Here is a 21887-nt window from a genome sequence, read left to right on the forward strand (position 1 = left end):
TGAGATGAAATGATGGACCATCTAGAGACTGCCATACCCGGGGATCCATCCCAATATCAGCCTACAAACACTGACACCATTGCATACACTAGCAAGATTTTGCTGAAAGGACCCAGATATAGCTAGCTGTATCCTGTGAGGCTATGCTGGGGCCTAGGAAACACAGAAGTGGATGCTCACAGTCAGCTATTGGATGGATCACAGGGCCCCCAATGGAGGAGCTAAAGAAAGTACCCAAAGAGCTAAAGGGGTCTGCAACCCTATAGGTGGAAGAACACTATGAACTAACCAGTACCCCCTGGAGCTCGTGTCTCTAGCTCCATATGTATCAGAAGATGGCCATCATTGGAAAGAGAGTTCCATTGGTCTTGCAAGCTTTATATGCCTCAGTACAGGGGAACGCCATGGCCAAGAAGTGGGGGCGAGTGGGTAGGAGAGTGCGGCAGGAGGGCATGGGGGACTTTTGGGATAGCACTGGAAATGTAAATGAAGAAAATACCTAATTAAAAAAAAAAAGAAAGTTTGTACTGGAGGATTTATATCCAAATTAATTCCTTTAACTGGAAAAGCTAGAGAGAGCGCATTCTCAACTTCATGTTAATCTCTTACGGCATCTAATAGACAAAGAGTTGGTATTTGAAACTTTAGCCAAACCTTCAATAACACAAAATATGTGGTATATAAAGCAAAGTTGTTCATAAAAATGCAGACCCGATTATTAAAATACATCATAGATACAATCAAGGAAGAGGTGAATAGTTAAAATAAATAAATATATAAATAAATTATTTAAACATTATATAAATTTTTTATCTCGATATATGTATTTTCATTACATGGGTACCTGCCACATGAGGCAGAAGACTACATTGAATCCTCAAGAATTAGAGTTATGGATATTTATGGGCCATCATGTGGGTGCTGGGAACAGAATTCAGGTACTCTGAAATAAACAAACAAACAAACAAAAACAAACAAACAAAAAAACCAATCCATATTCTTAATTCCTCAGCCATCTCTCTAACACACACACACACACACACACACACACACACACACACACACACACACACACACACACACAAAATGTTAATTACATCTTTTAAAAATATGTGACAGCTTAGAATTATCACAGGGCTTAGGGAAGCTGAGGCCACTGAGACTTAGGAAGTAGAATAGCTTGCCTCAGAAAAGGACTTGACTGAAGGAGTCAGAATGGGAGCAATTCTCTCATCATCCCAGTTATCCTGTTTGTCATTACTTGCTTATTACCTTGGCTTAAATAAAGCGTGTTACTCCTGTGGTACTACACTGACTAACACTATTGACATGTACTCCACATGACTAAAGTAACTATAATTACATAAATCATAATCAATTTCTTCAGTTGTACTAGCCTTAATTCTATTGTTATATATGGCAACTGACTACTTCATTGTACAGGACAATGTAAATATATCTTCCTCACAGAAATTCCCATGGAATAGTCATATGGAAGAGAATGCAGCATATGAAACTGAAGGATCCTTGCATTGCAGATACACTTGACTGCAGAAATCATATTAATCAAGATTTGTAAAAGCACTTCCCTATACTTATACACTACAGCCAAAAGGTAAATATTTGACAGAAACAAAATATTTACCACGAGTAGACAGGTATATAGAGATAACTTAGAATATCTCATATTTAGCACAGTGTTTTGAATATACAAGTAGGATAAATCAAATTAATGACTATTTGAATTGACCTAACTTTTTAAAAGAATCTTGAATCTTTTCCAGTAATATTGAATCAATTAATATGCTTGCTGATAATGGTTCACAAGCTAATAACATTTATGGAAAATTATCTACAGTTCAGTTGAAGTGACAATAGAATGAGTTCATAGAGTTCTTACATTTAAATCAAATCAGTATCTGCATTACTGGCATTCTTTGCATTTGCTTGTATTTTATTGCCAACTTACCATTAATCATATAAACAAACATTATACAAACATCTTAGCGATAATTCTTTCTGAAACACACCCTTTAAGACTTGAAGATTGATGTGTTTTTATTTACAAGGAATTTAGTATTTCTTTAATTGTAATTTTGGAGAAACTGTCTTAAATAATTCTTGGAAATAATAGAACACAAAGAAACAGATTTGGAGATTGTAGAACATGGTGCACTGTTCAGTTATAGGACTGTAGACTGGATTTCCACAGATACAATCAAATTTCCAGACAAATGTTTGTCATGTCAGCATCATGGGACAGCATGTAAAGTAGGAGCAAAAGGCACAATGGGGGTGTTTCGTACTGAATAAAAACCTCAGTAACAATGTATACTATACATATGTTCAGTAAAGTCGAAGACCTTTTTCTAAGTTCTTGTAGCTCAGAGAAAGGTTTAGAATCTGTCTAGTGTGGCCTGCCTTCTGTAATTAAACCTGAGACATTTATAACAAAGACATGTATGTGATAGTATTCAGCCTTTTTTTCTTTCCAATGATAGAGATGGGTTATTTCTAAACAGTATTTATAAACTTTGGCTGGAAAACCATAGGTCCTCACCCCAGTACTGCTATTCCTTCCTTGGTGTCTGGAACGAGACATGGTAAATTTGTCACTTCTCCATAGTTCAGGTCTGTCTTCAAAAGGTACAAAATGCTATTATTCTGAGGTAAAGGAGGAGGTGTGAGCATTCTGATATAAACAGCAATTTCTCTGTTTTAGAATCTCAGTGCCTTAGTGAGAAGTAGGCAACCCTTCTACTGCTCCTAGGATCCTGAGGACCAATCCAATAGGTACTTCCTAGAGTAGAAGTACCCTAAACAAGCATGCTAGCTCATTAAATGAGTTTTAGCAAAGGTCTAACTTATACTTCCTCTTTCTTGTCTTGTAAGTTCTATGCCTTCTCTTATGAAAAGAAGCATATTGATATTGTTTTACCTTTTAGGTAAGAATTAAAACTCAATTTAAAAAACAAATCTACGTAGTGTATAGTCATGAGAGGCCATCATAACATTAAATGTCCCAAAGGTTTTCTGAAAGACACTTCAAGTATTTAATAAGCTTGACTTCAAACAGTGCATTTTATTCAAGATCCCTGAGCATGACCAAGGTTATGAACACTCTGATTTATACTTAATATATTTACTTTTGTTTATGGTTTTTATGCCGACATGTAAGTCTGTGTACCATGTTTACGCAAGGTCCACAGAAACCAGAAAAAGTTGTCAGATTCCCTGGATCTGGAATTGCAGAGTGTTTTAGTTTGTAATTGGGCTACTTGGGACAAAATTCAGGTACTTCGAAAGAATAATAAGTATGTTTCACTAGTGAGCCATCTCTGATGCCCTACACCCAAGCACACCATTTTATTATTCATTACTAAAACACCATAGACCAGAAGAAGTTATGAGTGCATTCTATGGAAAGCCTATCTAGTACCCCCCCATCCCCCTCCCTGTAGTCCCTGCCAAAGTTCATTTCATTGTGGGCACTACGCTTCCTAGTTAATGGTAAAGATGATAGAAGTTTTTATTTCCCTCATGCCATTCCTTACATTCAGTTACCAGTTGTCTAAACTTTTGGGTTTGGAGAGAGCGAGGATGACAAAAAATGACAGTTACAACTCTTTGATTCCATAATTAACTTCCAATCTTTAAATATATTACTATTTTCTCTCCAATATAAATAGAACATTATGCTTTTCCTTCTAGTCAATTCACACTGTCTGACATGACAAGCAAACAGTATTTTATAAGAGCATTGATTGAAGTATCGTTTCTACAAATTACAGACTCTTCACAAGAAACTGCCACTCTTCTGACTGATTCTCTGCTTCACAGGATGTTCACTACAAATTTGACTTGATATGATCATTTCCAAGGAGTCTATCCTTTAGATGAGAGAATTGTTGTGATATTCTTCCCCCAAATATCAGAATATTCTGAGTAGGTGTCCTAATGTCAATGTGAGGTGTGCCTTTGACAAGCATTCTATTCAGTTACGGTTCCTAAAGTGGCCAGGTTGACCCCACTTCAACAGCTCTATGCCCCTTCACAGAACAGTTGAAGGATGCTCCACAAATCTAGTGTCAGAAAAAGAACAAGAATGAGTATGCCTCTTGTCTAGGTCAAGACCAATGTCAGGGCCCATGAAGGGCAAATGTGGCAAAGGGATTTAAAATGAAGGGCTGGGGCAATGTGCCGGTGCATAAGGAACAGGGTATTAAGCTAGTGCTGAGAGGTAGACAGTGCCTGTTTAGAGAGCAGAGGAAGCAAAGCCTAGAGCTTCTCTCTGCCATAGACAATAAAGAGTTCCAAGGAGTATGAGAAGAGACTATGAACATGGAAGTAGTTTTTTGCCTAAACGAGTCACATTCAGCTTCCAGCAGTTGAACTGGAATCCTTCTGAATATGAAGGAATAGGCAGAGGAGTTCAGGCAATGACTTGAAACAAAGGAAATAAAAGACAGAAATAGCAGAAATAGTATCAGGGAACTCAGGAAACTATGGTTTTCTACCGTCTATGTGAAAGGTGCTGTAGTTGACAGTTCTCTGCTTTCTTCCTTAATTGCCTGCAAAGAGACTGTGGCATAACACAGTCTTCACAATTCTCATGATAAAAACTCAGTTTCTGAGATTGTCAGGCTGTGCTGAACAGATAAGCATTAAACGGAGAATTCTGACTCCACATCCTTGCTCTTTGACATTCTTTGAGTGAGCACATGTAGTCTTCTTGTTTTGATACCAGTGATTTATGTGAGCACTGCTGAATAATATAGGAGGTCTGAGGATGTTAAATACTAGAAGATAGATATTGTGTTAGTTTAACATACTACTTTAATTAGTGTCCCATGTGCATTTCAGTTATCAATGGTAATTCTCACAATTTCTGGATTAAATTTTACATCATTGAGGTGTAAAGTTATGTCTAACTCCACTATGCAGTTCAGTGTTATGCTACTAGAATCCATAAAATATAATATGTTCATTATATTATTGTTGAGCATTTCCAAAAATACTGGGACATAACATTTATTTTATAAATTTTATTTCTTTACATCTCAAATAAATATCTAATTATGATAATCCAGTAGAAAGCTGCACAAATGATTATATTATTAATAAAATAGTGGCTCTAGGAAAAAACTTGAGGATATTGATTTGAAATATAAATTATTGCCATATATGATCTGCAATTTAAAATACTCAGAAAGAGATATTTAATAATCATATTGATATATGCATTGCAATTGTGCATAGCTTATTATACATAGAAATTATAAAAGAGAATTTCATAATGAAAATGCATGCAAATTTAGGCATTATTCAATGATTCCTGTCTATATAAATTGTAATATATGTAAAATCAAATTATCAATTATAATATGGATTTAATTTGTAATTATAAATTGTAATTATGTGTCATAAATTCAATCTCCTTTTTGACACAAGTTAAGTTACTAACTATACGTGTAGACAATTATAAATTTTAGATACAACATTACAGTTTGACATGAATTTGCATACACATGGTTCATACCAGAAAGAGCTGGCGGGACATCAGCTCTGTGAATGACTAGTAAAGAAAACAGCCATGTCCTAATGAACTTAGTACAAATGTTCTGTCCTCCTGGGTTAAAGCCTATACTCACTTAAATAGAAGTGACATTTCCAAAGACTTTTAGAGAGGTTGACCCATTCATGATTGTGTACCCTGGTCAAAATGTACTTTTGCCCTACACAGGAAAGAATGTGCTATGTTAACAGGGTATCCAGACAATGCTGGGATTTGCCTGGTCTATTCTTTGCCTCTCCTCCACTCTAGTTCTGCTACTACCAACCAACCACAGAGATGTGATTGGCAGCAGTTAAACACATTTTTCTGTTTAACCATGGTGGGGGGAAGCATTTCAATTATATTTCATGCTTTTGACAAAATCAAAAAAGACCACTGGCTTGGTTTTGTTTCCTGATGTTGTGTTAAAATACCATTATAAAAGCAACTTGGGGAAAGGGATTTATCTGAACTGAAAACTGTAAGTTATAAGCCATCATAGTAGTGAAATCACAGTACCAGGGGCTTGAAAAAAATGAACATACTGTATCTAAGGTCAGATAGAGAAAACAATCAACTAATATACATGTATGTTAGTGCTTAGCCTGCTGTCTCAATTTGTATTCAATCTATGGCTCATCTCATAATGGAGCTGCCCATATTCAGGGTGGGTATTTCCACCTAAATTGACACAACTAGGAAAAACTTCCAGCTCACCCTAGTCAAACAATTCCTCATCAAGGTTCCCTTTCTATGGTGTATTATATCAATGGAACAGCTTTTAGTGAACACCAGCTCAAGAGATATGCTTTTAAAAAAATTTAGTAGATATTATCTTCAGTTACATTAAATTGCTATAGTTTATATATATTCAAACAGCAGCTAATCACTACAATTTCATTGACAGTCTTCCCATATCCAAACATCTACTTTGCACATAAGAGAACTTGCTGGAAGAAAATGAAATTTTCTCAACATATTTTTTACTAATATCAACATAGTGAATAATATTTTATAAGATATACATACTATAAATACACACAAAAGCATTTAAATTTCATGTGTGTGTATGTTTCTTTGTGTATATATATATATATACATATACATATACATATACATATACATATACATATACATATACATATACATATACATATACATATACATATACATATACATATACACAGGTGAGAATCATCTCTGGAGGTTAAGAAGCCAATCTCAGGATTCCCCATTTAATTTTGCAACTGTCTCCTATAGGTTTGGAGCTATCCATTTCAGCTTGATAATCTACCCTGTGAAGGTCAGGGATTTGCATGTCCATCTCTCAGCATTTAGATGACAAACATATATCACCATTATCTGAATTTTACATGGATTCTGGAGAGTCACATCAGTTCTTCTTACAGCAAGCAATTTACAGACTAAGCCATCTTTCCAATGTCAAGAGTGGAAGTCTTTATCCCAAAATTTTTTATGCTGTGCATCTACTTCTTTCTCCCCAAGCCACTATAATGTTATTTCTGTTACAAATGCTTAAACAGAAATTTAAGATTAAAAAAATATAGTATGTGGTAAGAGGATATAGAATAGACATGGTGGGTTGACAGATTAGGGGACAGATTAGAAGAAGGGATAGGAGGTACCAGGTTGGGTGGGGGTCGGGGACAGAGGAAGAGAGGACTGAGAGAGAACTGAATGGGGTGGGGCATCACTGTGACAGCTTAGAAATCTAAGGCAATGGAAAGCCCCAGGAATCTATTAGGGTGACCCTAGCTAAGACCTATAAATATAGAGGATATGGAACCTGACCTGGCCATTTCACATAACCATGAAAGACTTTCAGTAGAGTGATTGGGACATGAACCCAGCCACAAAACCTTTGACCTACAATGTATCCTGCCTACAAAATGTGCAGGGATAAAGATGGAGAAGAAATAGAGGGAATGGACAAACAATGAATGGACAAGCTTGAGATACTTGCTATGAGAGGGAGCCCACCCCAGATATGTTAATAATATCTTAGTATACTTGCAGACACGAGCCTATCATAACCATCATCAAAGATGCTTCACCTAACAACTGATATAAACAGATACAGAAATTCATAGCAAAGCATTAGGCAGAGCTTGTGGAATCCTACAAAAGAAGAGGAGGAATGAAGGTGCCATAGGTGTCCAGGATATCACAAGAACACCTACAGAATCAAATAATTCAGGCACATGGGGCCCACAGAGATTAAACAACCAACCAATGACCATGCATGTGACTGATGTAGGCCCTCTGAACATATGTAACATTTGTGTAGCTTGGTCTTCATGTGAGATTCCTAATAGTAGGGGCAAGGGTTGTCTCTGACTGTTGCCTGCCTTTGGTAGCATTTCCTCAAACTGGGGTGCCTTATCTAGCCTCAATAGGATAAGATGTACCTAGTCCTACTGCAACGTGATATGCCATGGCTGATTGATATCTATGGAAGGCCTCCCTTTATCTGATGAGAAAGGTTGGTGACGTGGATGGGATAGGGGAGGAAGGTACGTTGAGGGTGTATGGCTGGGAAGAGAACTGCCATTAGGAGGTAAAATAAATAAATACATTCATTAATTAAAGAAATTAAAATTCTCTATGAACTCTCACAATCCTTGCAAATGTTTGCATGCAATAATGTTGTTACTAGATAAAATGAAACAATATTTATCATAGCATATTCCTCATGTCTAAAGCGATTACTTTTTTTTTTCTTTTTATACATATGTTCTCCTATAGCCAAGGCTGGCTACTAACTTAACTTGCTGAATATTTTAGAATAAACTTGAGTTTCTAACACTCTTTCCCAGCTTAGTTCCATGGGTGTGACCTAAGAGAATATGTCGATATATCTAGCTTTATTGAGGAACTGGAGCCAACACCAGACCTTCTTGCATATAAGACAGGTATTCTATGAACTGGATACATGTCCAGCTCTCTTGGATATTTAATCCACTTTTGAATCCTGGAGCTCACTGTGTTTTTAGACTCTGAACCCAACCTGGAGTATAATTGCCAATGTGCGATGAAAAGAATCCTGTTTCTGTCTAACTCCTTCTCTTTCTTCCATACTATGATAGATGAATGAAAATTACCTTTGTTAAAGAAGTGTGAAAAGGTTAACTAGATATTGTGCTATTGCACTTTGGAAACTACACTTTAATTCTTCTGGACAGTGGATTCAAAGTCTCCATAATTAGAATCATGTATAGGTCTATAAACACACATTGGTAACCACCCCTGCCCACAATTAGGTGCTATTCAGAACGTTTCAGATGCAGTCTGTGATTTGCAGTTAAACATCCAATACACGAGTCAAATATATCATGGTAGGCTAGCACCCGTGTTTTTAAATAATGTTAATTATTCTTATGAGACTACAATTAGGGCAAAACTCATAGTCCTGTACAAAATCTAATTTTAAAAGTTATAAATTCTTTTGTAGCTCAATAGAAAACAACATAAAACCAATACATTTTCAAAAGCATCAACCCACCTTACCTATACTTCTTATTTTAGGCAGATCAACTAAAATATTTAGCTTTCCAAAATAGAACAAACTTTCCCAAAACTCTATTTTATATCCATAATTAGATGTCTTCGGTTTCTCAGAAATTATCACACACAAATGCAACTGATTTCTGCATAGGTCATAACTCTAAGAATTGTAGTCATCATTATAAAACATGTGACTGTACAAATATTTTGACATTAATGTCAGCCTTATACTAAGTCAAATACTTGAAAAGTGTCTACAATGCCCAGAATTTTCACCATATATTTTATCATATAGTTCTTTCAGTCACACTTTAGAGCATGCAATATTTTAGAGTAATGCTAAATTCTAAATAAACACAGGAATTCTAAATAATCAATTCTTAATATTAAAAAATTAACCATTTCTACAAATAACAAGAAATACCATAGTACTATTTGAATGATAGTGTTTAATGTCAGTGTAACAAAAATTAATCAGTTGCATGAATCATAATTAATACTGCAATTAATTCAGTTGCTAAAACATACTTAAATGGGACATAATTTTATTTAAAGCCTTTGGTTATTATTTTAGACGTACTAATTTTAAATATGGAAATGAATATGAAGAAAAATTTAAAGGTTTTTTTTTATATATAGAGAAAAATAATTTAATGAGCTAATTGTATCCGAAACAGGAGAGAAGCCCAGAGGGTCATGATAATGAATGGAAATATGTAGCCTCTGGATGTGGGAGGTAGAGAGACCCTCTAGAAATTACCAGAGATCTGGGAGGTGAGAGACTCTCAGGACTCAATGGGAATGATATTACCAAAATGCCCAACAGAGAGGAGAGGGAACCAGAAGAGTCTGCCTCCAGTAGATAGACAGGGTCTCATATGGAGGGATGGGGTTACCAACCACAATCAAAATTTCTGACCCAGAATTGTCCCTGTGTAAAGGAACTACAGGGGGAAAAATGGAGAAGAAACTGAAGGAAAGGCAGTCCAGTGATTGGCTCAATTTGGGATCCATCTCATGGGAGCGGTTTGAACCAAGGCCTGACACTATTACTGACACTATAATGTGCTAACAGACAGGAGCCTAGCATGGCTGTCCTCTGAGAGGCCTTACTATCAGCTGATTAGGACAGGTGCAGATACTTATACCCAACTATTGGACTGAAGTAGGGGACCTCTATGGTTGAATAAGGGGAAGGATTGAAGAAGCAAAAGTGGAGGGGAGATCTCATTGGAAGTGCAGGATTATCAACCATTGAGGAATGCTGGGAGCTTACAGAGACTGAGCCACCAACCAGGGAGCATACACGGGCTGGTCTGAAGCCCCTGACACACATATAGCAGAGGAATGCCTGGTCTTGTCTCAGTGGGAGGAGATATGTCTAATCCTCCAGAGACTTGAGGCACTGGGGAAGGAGGATGCAGGGGTAGGGGAGGGGGAAGTAAAGGGAGAAGGGGAACACCCTCTCAGAGGCAAGGTCCAGGAGGGATGGGATGAGGGACTGTGGGAGGGAGTCTGGGAAAGGGGAGACAATGGCTGAAATGTAAATAAATAAAATAATTTAAAAAATAAGAAGATTCTAATATCATAATAACATCAAAAAGGAATTACTACTTTATTTCCTAACATAAATATAGAAAATTCATGAAAGAAGCACAATGCTTTCTAAGTAAAATTGTAAGTTTTAGTTGTATTGTCTTGTTTTAGATTTATAATTCGAGTCATTCAGCTCCCTTTCCCTAACCAGCTTATTTTCAAAAAAATATTTTTTTCTCCTCTCATTACTTTTAAGTAAGTCGTGATTAGGTCTGAAAAGACATTCGTTTGGTAGAAAAAAATATCCTAGAAAAAACATTGAAGTAATAGTGTTGGTATAGGAATTGATACATTTTCAACATAATCATTTATTATCATTCCATCAACCCAACAACAACTGTTCTGAACACACTATCATTATGTCACATGACATTGTCATTATTCCTTTCTGTACCCCAAATTTCCATATTTTATGTCACATGTCTGGATGTTTATGCAATTAAAAGTCCCATCTTTAAACCTATATGCTACATATACTGTGAATAATAAAAATTATCTCAGTAAGTTAACAATGTCAATTGTATTTTTGGCAAAGTATTTATTTTTTCAGGGTGCATAAATTTTACTGAGTGGACCCCAAGTAGGCATAAATCACTGAATAGATTATGTAACACTTGCATATGTGTTATTGATTTCATGTAAATTATAACATAAACTACTGAATTGCAACAGTAGCTTTGAATATTTTATTGGCACATTTTAACTATAGATATATTCAGTAAAATTCATGATTATGTAAAAAAGTATTCTATCAGAATCTGTATGAACTATAACAAACATGAAGTGGAAAATATCATTGTAAATTTTGTTATATAGATGATAAATCTAGTTTGTTAGCATTGGGTGTCTGTAACAATGAAAAAATTACCATGGATGACACCAAAATATCCATAGAATTGGTGACGGTGCTTGGTGAGGTACTAAATGGGGGAAATTCAAACTGAATAACTTAGACTGTTCTCTTAAACTCAGGTGACCCTGTAAAAATCTAAGGATTAGTCGAACTAGATGGAATAGCTTGAGCATTACTAAGCTCTATCAGGCATGAGCACTGTGGTGCTATCACAGGCATTTGATGATCTGGTCCACCCAGCTGCAACCACCAAACAGAATTCTTAAGCCTGCTTTCTATCTCTGTTTTCAGTCACTGAGCATTTTCTTAGAGTGTACTTCTGTTCAGCTGAGATATAATATTCTGCTATCTTTTACACAGCACTTGTAATATCTGTAAATAAAAGTGAAGGTAGCACAGAGACATCCTTTCTCAGGAAACGAGTATGCAGTTAAATGTTGCAGACACTTCCACGCATTCACACTTGTGGGCATTATATCGTCATACACTAGTTTTCATATTTTCCTTACCGGTCAGGTTCTTTAATCCAAGTTCTTGGAGTCCAAAGTTGCCATCTTTCCTGTAGTTTAAGAATATCGCTAGGGCATAGCGATCTTCATACAGTTTTGTCCCACGAATAATGCGTAAATTCTCCAGAGGCAAGTAACGAAACTGGTTGAGGGCCACCAGGACGTAGCCTGTGACTTCTCGGATAGACTGGGAAAACATAAACAGACATCTATCTTAGAGATAATGAAATTAACTTGACAGGTTGTAATACAGTCTTTCAAATAAATATGAATTGACTCTAATTTTCAGTTCTTTATTTAATATACTAATTTCCTCATGATATTCATATTCATATTGGATTAATGAAGGATCACAAAGGGTTAGAATTTAATTTGAATGTGTTGTATTTCTTTTTAAATGTCATGAATGTGGTTATACTAAAATAATGGATTTCATTTTATGAGACATTTCTCACACCTGAGATGTGAATACAGTTAAAGGAATCAAGGTGTCATTCATTGATAAGCTACAATGATGTGACATCAAACCACCAGTAAATTGACAGATGAGAATGCAACTGGTAAGTGTTCCAAAGTAGAACCAGTCTACATTGGCTATAGACTCTGTGACACAGTTTAAATTGCTCTATGAATGTTTATTACTATACGATTACATTGGAACTGTAGTTTTTCCTAATCTTCCTGAGATCAAGGGGTGTTGGAGTAAGAACATAAGAACAAAGAGAAAGAGGAAGTGAAAGACTACATCATTGAAGAGATGTATCGCTCTGGTTAGCATAGCACATCTAGAAATCATACTTGGTCCATTGGGTCAAGCTCTAGAAATCTAGAATCCATTAATCACTCTTCCATTGTATGATAATTAACAAGTTCTTTAAAGGCATGTAAAAGTTACATGGTCTAAAAAGTAATAAATTTAAAGATGCACTTTAGCTGATATATGACCATTGTTAAATATTCTAGGATATAATGAGCATTATGCAGTATTTGGAGACTTTGCTGTGTGATGAATCTTTTATCTAGATTATGTCATGGTGTCACCATTCCTCCTGCATACCTCCAATCCCATTCAGGAGTGATTCTTTGCATTAAAACCACAACCCCCCTTGTTTATTGCAGAAAGAGGGATACAGTAATAGTGTTAGCAGAGAGAGTATAGATGAAGCAACTCAGGGTAAAAACAAGGGTATTAATCAAGAAGCAATTCTATGAATTTTGTAGTGTTGATAGAGAGAAAAGTCTTTTGAACTATTAGTTGACAAAGCAATAAGACAACTAAAGTAGACCAATGAGATAAAAATTGGAAAGGATAAAGCCAAAGTATCACTATTCATAAATTATATGATAATACACATAAATGATGCCCAAAATTCTACCAGAGAACTCCTACAGCTGATAAACAGCTTCACCAAGGTGGCTTGATAAAAAAATTTAACTAAAAAAATTCACTAGTCTTCTTTAAACAAATGATAAACAAGCCGAGAAATAGACCCTTTGCAATAGACATGAGTAATATAAAATATATTGGTGTAATTCTAGCCAAGCAAATGAAAGACCTGTATGATAAGAACTTCAAGTCTTTGAAGAAAGAAATCAAAGGCCATATCAGAAGTTGGAAAGAACTCTATAGTCATGGATAGGTATGATTAATATAGGGAAAAATGGTCATCTTACCAAAAGCAATCTACAGATTCAATGCAATTCCCATCAAAATTTCCACAAAATTTTTTATAGACCTTGAAAGAATAATTCTCAACTTCATATGGAAAAACAAAGATAGCTAAAACAATGCCATACAATAAAAGATCTTCTGTGAATATCATCATCTCTAATTTCAACTTGTACTACTAAGCAATAGTAATAAAAATTACATGATGTTGGTATAGAAACAGACAGGTTGGTCAATGGAATCCAATTGAAACTCCACAAATAAACTTACACAGCTTTAGACACTTGATTTTTGACAAAGAAGCCAAAACCATATAAGGGAAAAAGAAAACACCTTCAGTAAATGGTGCTGGTATAACTGGATGTCTACATGTTGAAGAATGCAAATAGGTCTATATTTATCACCCTGCACAAAACACAAGTTCTAGTGGATCAAAGACCCCCTCATAAGTCCTCACACACTAAATCCAGTAGATGAGAAAGTGGGAAATAGCTTTGAACATTGATATGAAAGCAACTTCCTGCACAGAACACCAACTGCTCATGCACAAATATCACGAGATAATAAATAGGACCTCGTGAAATCAAAAAGCTTCTATAAGGCAAAGGACACTGTCATTAAGAGAAAAGAGCATCCTATAGATTGAGAAAAAACCTTCACCAGCACTACATCTAACACAGAACAAATATCTATAATATATAAATAACTCATGCAGTTAGATACCAACAAACCAAATATCCCATCTATGGTATGCTCTCATTAATAAGTTGATATTAGCTCAAAAAAAAAAAAAAGTACAGAAAGCCCAAGATATAATCCACAGAACTCAAGAAGGTTAACAAGCAGAAGGGCTCAAGGGAGGATGCTTCAACTTCATTTGAGAGGGAGAAGAAAGCAATTACAGAGTGTAGACAGAAACCTTGTATAACTCTCCTGTGAGAGGCTTTACCCACCAGCTGACTGAAACAGATGCAGATTCCCTGAGCCAAACACTGGACTGAGGTTGAGGTCTGAGACCATTATGGAAAAGATGGGGGAAAGGATTGAATTCCCTGAAGCAATAGGAATTCCATACGAAGGCCACCAGAGTCAACTAACCCATAACACTAGGATTTTTCTGAGACTGAGCCACGGACCAAAGAACACACATAGGCTGGAACAAGATTCCTAGCATATATGTAGCAGACATAGATTTCAGTCTCCATATGGGACTGGAGCTGGAGCAAGGACTGTCTCTAAAGCTGTTGCCTATCTTTAGATCCTTCGTGTAAATGGGCTTCCTTGTCTGGCCTCAGTGAAACTGGATAAACCTAGTCCTGCAAAGTCTTGTTATGCCAGGGTAGGGGGATAACTAACGGGCCCTCGCTGTCTCAGATGAGGAAGAGATTGGGGCAAGTTGAGAACGGGGCCCTGGAAAGAGGGAGTGGGCAGTGATCTGGATGTAAAGTGAATAAATAAATAAATTAATGAGAAAAAAGTTTTTTTTTTAGAGCACTTAACAAAACAATCCATTTTATAAGAATTATTTGAGATAATGTTCCACATCTAAAAGTTATACATGGTACCTTGATTTTATGCTCTTATTTTTCTAGTATCTATAATATAATTTTCCCAGATTCATTTATTTATTTATTTATTTTGGTTTCTCTGTGTAGCCCTGGCTGTCCTGGAACTCACTCTGTAGACCAGGCTGGCCTCGATTCAGAAATCCCCCTGCCTCTGCCTCCCAAGAGCTGGGATTAAAGTAGCTCAAAATGAAATTCTGTCACAGATACATATGTTGAGTGACAACAAAATCTCAGGCAAAAGGATTTCCTAATGCTTCAAAAGCCTCAGTTCTGCAATTTAAGCTAATATTGGCCTATCTGTATAATAGATATCAACATCAAAGAGTATAGATTAAGTGTTGAACTATCTTATAATGACATCCGTTCTTTCTTGTGCCAGTCCTTAGGCTATCAGAAAGAATCTCAGTAATATAACACCTTTATGGTTCTACAACTTTTTAAGAATCTCAATACAATTTTGCTATATACACATATATCAATTATTATATATAATATTACAGCTTTATATATTTGCTAATATAAGAGGTACAATAGAAAAGCATAACAGCTTGAGGTATAAGCTGGCCTGACAGGCAAATTTGCCTTAATTCTAGCCTTTGTCCTTACTAGTTATATAAATTGTTGAAGCTTTTAAGTCTCAAAAATCTTCAGTCTTTTCATCTCTGTAAAAATATACCTATTACAAACCTATTATACACATTGCAAGATAGACAAAAGCTGTATAGCAAATTGTATTTAATAGATGTGAGCTATTATAAATATTACCACAGAAAATAGCCAGGCAAACAGATTGTCTCAGGACACTTAGTTGAAGATGAGGTGGTCATAATATCACAGCATAAGAACTAAACTCTCTATTGTATTTAAACTCTCTATTATATAAGCTTCAGCATGCTTATATCTTACCTTTAAAGTCTACAACTTATTTCTCAAATTCAGAGATGCTTCCTACATTTTTCTGTATGCATATTTAAGCTCTTCCTACTGACCCTGGTGTTGAATAGACATTCTTTAATGTCCATTTAATAAAGTAGAATTAAAATTCAAAGTGTGAAATGCTTTTAAGTCCTTGTAGCTATTATTTTCCACAGAAAATGATTTTGTGAGCTTGCTGTTAATAAAAAACATTGAAAGATGAAACCATGGTTTGTACTTATGGACCACTGTAACAAACAGAAATCTCTATAAAGTTAGCCAAAGAGAAAAACTTTCATTATGTTGTTATCTGAAGAGGTTCGGGACCAGAAATGTTCCTTGTCTCATCAAATACAAAGGGAATGCGCACCTAGAGATGCACCATCATAACATAGAGATGTGCTCCATACACAGATTGTTATGTATTGTCTACACTGGTTGTGCAGCAGCTTTGCTCAAGAAGTTAATGACATCGAAGATCATTAAGGCCTTGAGTGATTGAGGAATCTCCTAACCAATGAGAACACTCCTTTAATTCTAACATATATGATAGATATATGTTAGATGGATAGATATGAAAAGTCTGCTGGCCCACTATGCCATCCTTACATCTGCTGATAATTCCAGAAAAAAAAAAACCTGTTTTTGTTATTTCCAAACTTATGACCTATTTCACAATTATTTAAATTGACGCAACTCCCAATTTGATAGTCCCTCCCTTCTTCCATCCCCCTCCCTTCCTTGCTCCCTCTTTCCTTTCCTTTCCTTCCTCCCTCCACACTTTCTTTCTTTCTTTCTTTCTTTCTTTCTTTCTTTCTTTCTTTCTTTCTTTCTTTCTTTCTCTTCTTTCTTTCTTTCTTTCTTTCTTTCTTTCTTTCTTTCTTTCTCTTCTTTCTTTCTTTCTTTCTTTCTTTCTTTCTTTCTTTCTTTCTTTCTTTATCTCTCTCTCTTTCTTTCTCTCTTTCTTTCTCTTCTTTCTTTCTTACTTTCTTTCTTTCTTTCTTCCTTCCTTCCATCCTTTCTTTTTTCATTCTTTTCTTCTTTCTGTCCTTCATTATTGCCTAAGTGGAAAGGAATAATGGCTTCCCAAATATGTCATTATTTCTCTTAAGATTTATCTGCAATAAATCTATCCTTCATAAATTCCACATAAGCATCTCTTGGAGATTCCTGCCATTTCCTATTTATTTATGTTTAAAAACACCCTTAGCTACTTAAAGTAGTTCTGAAGTGTTCTACTGCTGTGTTCTATGTACCCAGACCTAATGAGAAATTACTTAAACACTAACACATTCCGTGAGTAAGGACATTCATAAATACATTAGTGATTAGGGTGTTGAGGAGACTGGAAGTTAAATGGCTGTGATATCATGAGGAGAGGGAATAGAAAACTCTAGTGACAGGGCAGAGGATCGCTGAAGGATAGGACTTTCCTCGGCTAGTAACGAATTCAGAACTTAGGCTTTCTCTGACGGTGACAAATGTAGCAGCAAATGGTAGCTTCTGTATCAGTAAGATTTTCTATTAACTTCCCTAAGGCAATTACTTTCTGTCCCTGCCCCTCCTATCATGTCTAGGAATATCTAAGGCAGACACATTCTTAATGATGACATAATATTAAGAAGTTTACAAGAAAAAATTAATAAGCTAATCACAAGCATTGCATATTCCTTCTGCTTAGAGAGATACTGTTTTGTGCTTTGGGTTTCTGCTTTCGGGTTTCCACTGTTTGAAACTCATCACTATACCACTCAGAGAAGCCATGACTCAATATCTGATCTAATTATATTCGGGGAAAAAAAGAGCATGTTAGACGTCATGTACCTAACTGCAGCAGTATAGAATGCTTGCTCACTGTACCTAACACAAAACTAAGACTGAAGAGTCAGAAATACTGATCCAACAAAACTACACTCAGCCACAATGAGCCAGTTCTATGGGCTAAGCCTGCCATTATCCTTGGAACCTGTGGGCTGTTCCTTCAGTATTGACCTCTTAGCCAGCACTCAACACAAACATGACTTATTTGCAATGAACACTTTTCAGCCATGGTAAACAGACGTGCTTCTCTCCTTCTCCAGAAATAACCCTCTTTATATTGTCCTGAGCAGTGGGGAGAAATCTTAATAGTACTGATTCAGGTCTGTTTCCAGTTGTTTCTTTTTTCCTTGATTTTATACAGACTGTATCTCAAATTCATGTACGTTTGTTAAAGTATATGTGGCTCTAAAATACCTCTTCACTTTGAATGCCTTAATAACAAACTATAATCAAATAGTATGAAACCAAACAGATACCAGAACACCTTCATTAATAAGAAGCAGAATCTCAACCAATCCTAGACATTTAGCTCGGCTAATCATATGATACCACCTGATCAAATATGCCCACAAAATGGACCATCCTGCAAATAGGGGGACTGAATAGTAGTAACCGACCATATGCTTTCTTTGCACCATTTCCATTACCTGCCTAAAAACACCACCTTTTTTTTTTTTTTTTTTTTTTTTTTTTAGATTTTTTTTTTTCCCCCTTTTTTTTTTTTTTTTTTTTTTTTTGCTAACTAGAGGTCCCTGGGCTTGCCTACCTTCTGCAGATGCATTTAAGAACTGCAAATTATTCTTTGTGCTAAATTTCTGCTTTTTAAATTTGCCTAAAGATACCTCTAATGAATTACACTAGTTGAAATATACCTGCATACCCCTTTATGTAATCATACAAGCACCCTGATTTTGTACTGTTCTTAGAAAGAGTCATGGCATTACAAATTCCATTATCTACAAATAAATATTTATATGTAAACTAACTGCCTTTGTTATAATACAGGTAAGGTTATATCTTAAAATCTTAATATAAATGTATATTTTTAACTTTTTAAATTGTGTGTTTTAGTAAATTTATATTTCACATCAAATATGTATATTAGACCCCAGTGAAACATGTAATCAAATACTGGCTGGTTAGAAAGATTTTACACATATATATATATATATATATATATATATATATATATATATATATATGAAAAATAGAAATAACAATTGAAAACAACATTTACACATAATAAAATTATAAAAGGGTTAAAGGGTTTTAATTAAACTTTGTTTAGATATATTAATGACTTTTTTATTGGATATTTTCTTCATTTACATTTCAAATGTAATCCCCTTTCCTGGTTTCCCTTCAAAAACACCCTATCACATTCTCCTTCCCCCTGCTTCTATGAGAGTGTTCCCACACCTAACAACCCACCCACCCACTCCAGCCCCCCTGCTCTCGAATTCCACTACACTGGGGCATCAGTCCTTCACAGGACCAAGGGCCTGTCCTCCCGTTGATGCCTGACAACACCATCCTCTGGTACATATGCAGCTGGAGCCTTGAGTCCCTCCATGTGTACTCCTTGGTTGGTAGTTTAGTCCCTGGGAGCTCGGGGGCGTGGGGGGGTGAGAACGTGATCTGGTTGTTTGATATTGTACTTCCTATGGAGTTGCAAACTTCTTCAGCTCCTTCAAGTCCTTTCTCTAACTTCTCCATTGGGGATCAGAGTGCTTGGTCAATGGTTGGCCTCTATATTTGCCAGGCTCTGGCAGAGCCTCTCAGGAGACAGCTATATCAAGCTCCTATCAGCATGCACTTCTTTTTTTCTTTCCTTTTTTCTTTTTTTCTTTTCTTTTTCTTGGATATTTTCTTTGTTTACATTTCAAATGTTTTCCCTTTTCCAAGTCTCCCCTTCTGAAACACCCTATTTGATTCTCCCTCCCCCCTCCTCTATGAGTGTGCTCCCCACTCACCTATTCACTCCCATCTTCCCTCCCTGGCATTACCCTACTCTGGGGCATTGAACACCCTCAGGCCCAAGGGCCTCTCCTCCCACTGATGTCCAACAGGTCTATCCTCTGCCACATATGCGGCCGCCAGACCCATGGGTCCTTCCGTGTGCACTCTTTGGTTGGTAGTCCAGTCCCCAGGAGCTACAGGGTCCGGGCCTGTTGATATTGTTGGTCCTTCCATTGGGCTGCAAACTCCCTCAAGCTTTTTTAGTTCCTTCTCCAACTTCTCCATCAGGACCTTGCGCTCAGTCCAATGGTTGGCTGCAAGAATCTGCCTCTGTATTTGTCAAGCGCTGACAGAGCCTCACAGGAGACAACCATATCAGGTTCCCTTCAGTTAGCACTTCCCGGCATCCACAATAGCTTCCAGGTTTGGTGACTGTATATGGGATGGATTGCCAGGTGGGACAGTCTCTGGATGGCCTTTCCTTCAGTCTCTGCTACTCACTTTGTTTCCATATTTCCTCCTGTGAGTATTTTGTTCCCCTTTCTAAGAAGCACTGAAGCATCCAAACTTTGGTCTTCCTTCTTGGGTTTCAATCGTCTATGAATTGAATCTTGTGTATTCCATACTTTTGGGCTAATATTAATTTATCAGTGAGTACATACCATGTGTGTTCTTTTGTGGCTGAGTTACCTCACTCAGGATGATATTTTCAAGTTCCATACATTTGCCTGTGAATTTCATTAAGTCATTATTTTTAATAGCCGAGTAGTAATCCATTGTGTAAATGTACCACATTTTCTGTATCCATCTGGGTTTTTTTCCAGCTTCTGGCTATTGTAAATAAGATTGCTATGAACATAGTGTAGCATGAGTACTTATTACCAGTTGGAACATCATCTGGGTATGTCCCAGGAGAGGTATTGCTGGGTCCTCAGGTAATACTATGTCCAATTTTTCACAATGGTTTTACCAGCTTGTAATCCCACCAACAATAGAGGAGTGTTCCTCTTTCTCCACATTCTCACCAGCATTCACTGTCACAAGAGTTTTTGATCCTAGCCATTCTGACTGGTGTGAGGTAGAATCTCAGGGTTGTTTTGATTTGCATTACTATTTGATTTGACTAAGGTGGTCGAACATTTCTTTAGGTGCTTCTTGGCCATTAGATATTCCTCAGTTGAGAATTCTTTGTTTAACTCTCTACCCCATTTTTAATAGGGTTATTTGATTCTCTGGAGTCTAACTTCTTGAGTTCTTTGTATATATTGGATACTAGCCCTCTATTGGATATAGGATTGGTAAAGATCTTTTCTCAATCTATTATTTGCTGTTTGTCCTATTGACATTGTCTTTTACCTTACAGAAGCTTTGCAATTTTAGGAGGTCCTATTATTAATTCTTGATCTAAAACATAAGCCATTGATGTTCTGTTCAGGAAACTTTCCCCTGTGCCCATGTGTTCAAAGCTCTTTCCCACTGTCTCTTCTATTACTTTCAGTGTACCTGGATTTATGTGGATATCCTTGATCCACTTGGACTTGAACTTTGTACAAGGAGATAAGAATTGATGAAATGCATTCTTCTCCATGCAGACTGCCAGTTGAACAAGCACCATTTATTGAAAATGCTGTCTTTTTTTCCACTAGATGGTTTAAGCTCCTTTGTCAAATATCAAGTGACCATAGGTGTGTAGGTTCATTTATAGGTCTTCATTTCTATTCTATTGATCTACCTGTCTGTCACTGTACCAGTACCATGCAGTTTTTATCACAATTTCTCTGTAGTACCGCTTGAGGTCAGGGATGGTGATTTCACCAGAGGTTCTTTTATTGTTGAGAATAGTTTTTGCTATCCTAGGTTTTTTGTTATTCCAGATGAATTTGCAGATTGCCCTTTCTAACTCTGTGAAGAGCTGAGT

At 36.3% G+C, this 21887-nt stretch overlaps 1 protein-coding gene across 6 annotated transcripts in view; it reads right to left on the reverse strand.

Annotated features, from left to right (window-relative positions):
* Positions 1-21887, reverse strand: part of Erbb4 (erb-b2 receptor tyrosine kinase 4) — a 1013423-nt gene that overhangs the window by 482068 nt on the left and 509468 nt on the right. For all 6 annotated transcript variants that reach the window (XM_021186126.2, XM_021185960.2, XM_021186207.2 and 3 more), the window contains exon 3: positions 12038-12224. In XM_021186126.2, the coding sequence (XP_021041785.1) occupies positions 12038-12224 (187 nt within the window). The remainder of the gene's footprint in view (positions 1-12037; positions 12225-21887) is intronic.

Source organism: Mus caroli, chromosome 1, assembly GCF_900094665.2.
Source record: "Mus caroli chromosome 1, CAROLI_EIJ_v1.1, whole genome shotgun sequence".
Classification (NCBI taxonomy): domain Eukaryota; kingdom Metazoa; phylum Chordata; class Mammalia; order Rodentia; family Muridae; genus Mus; species Mus caroli.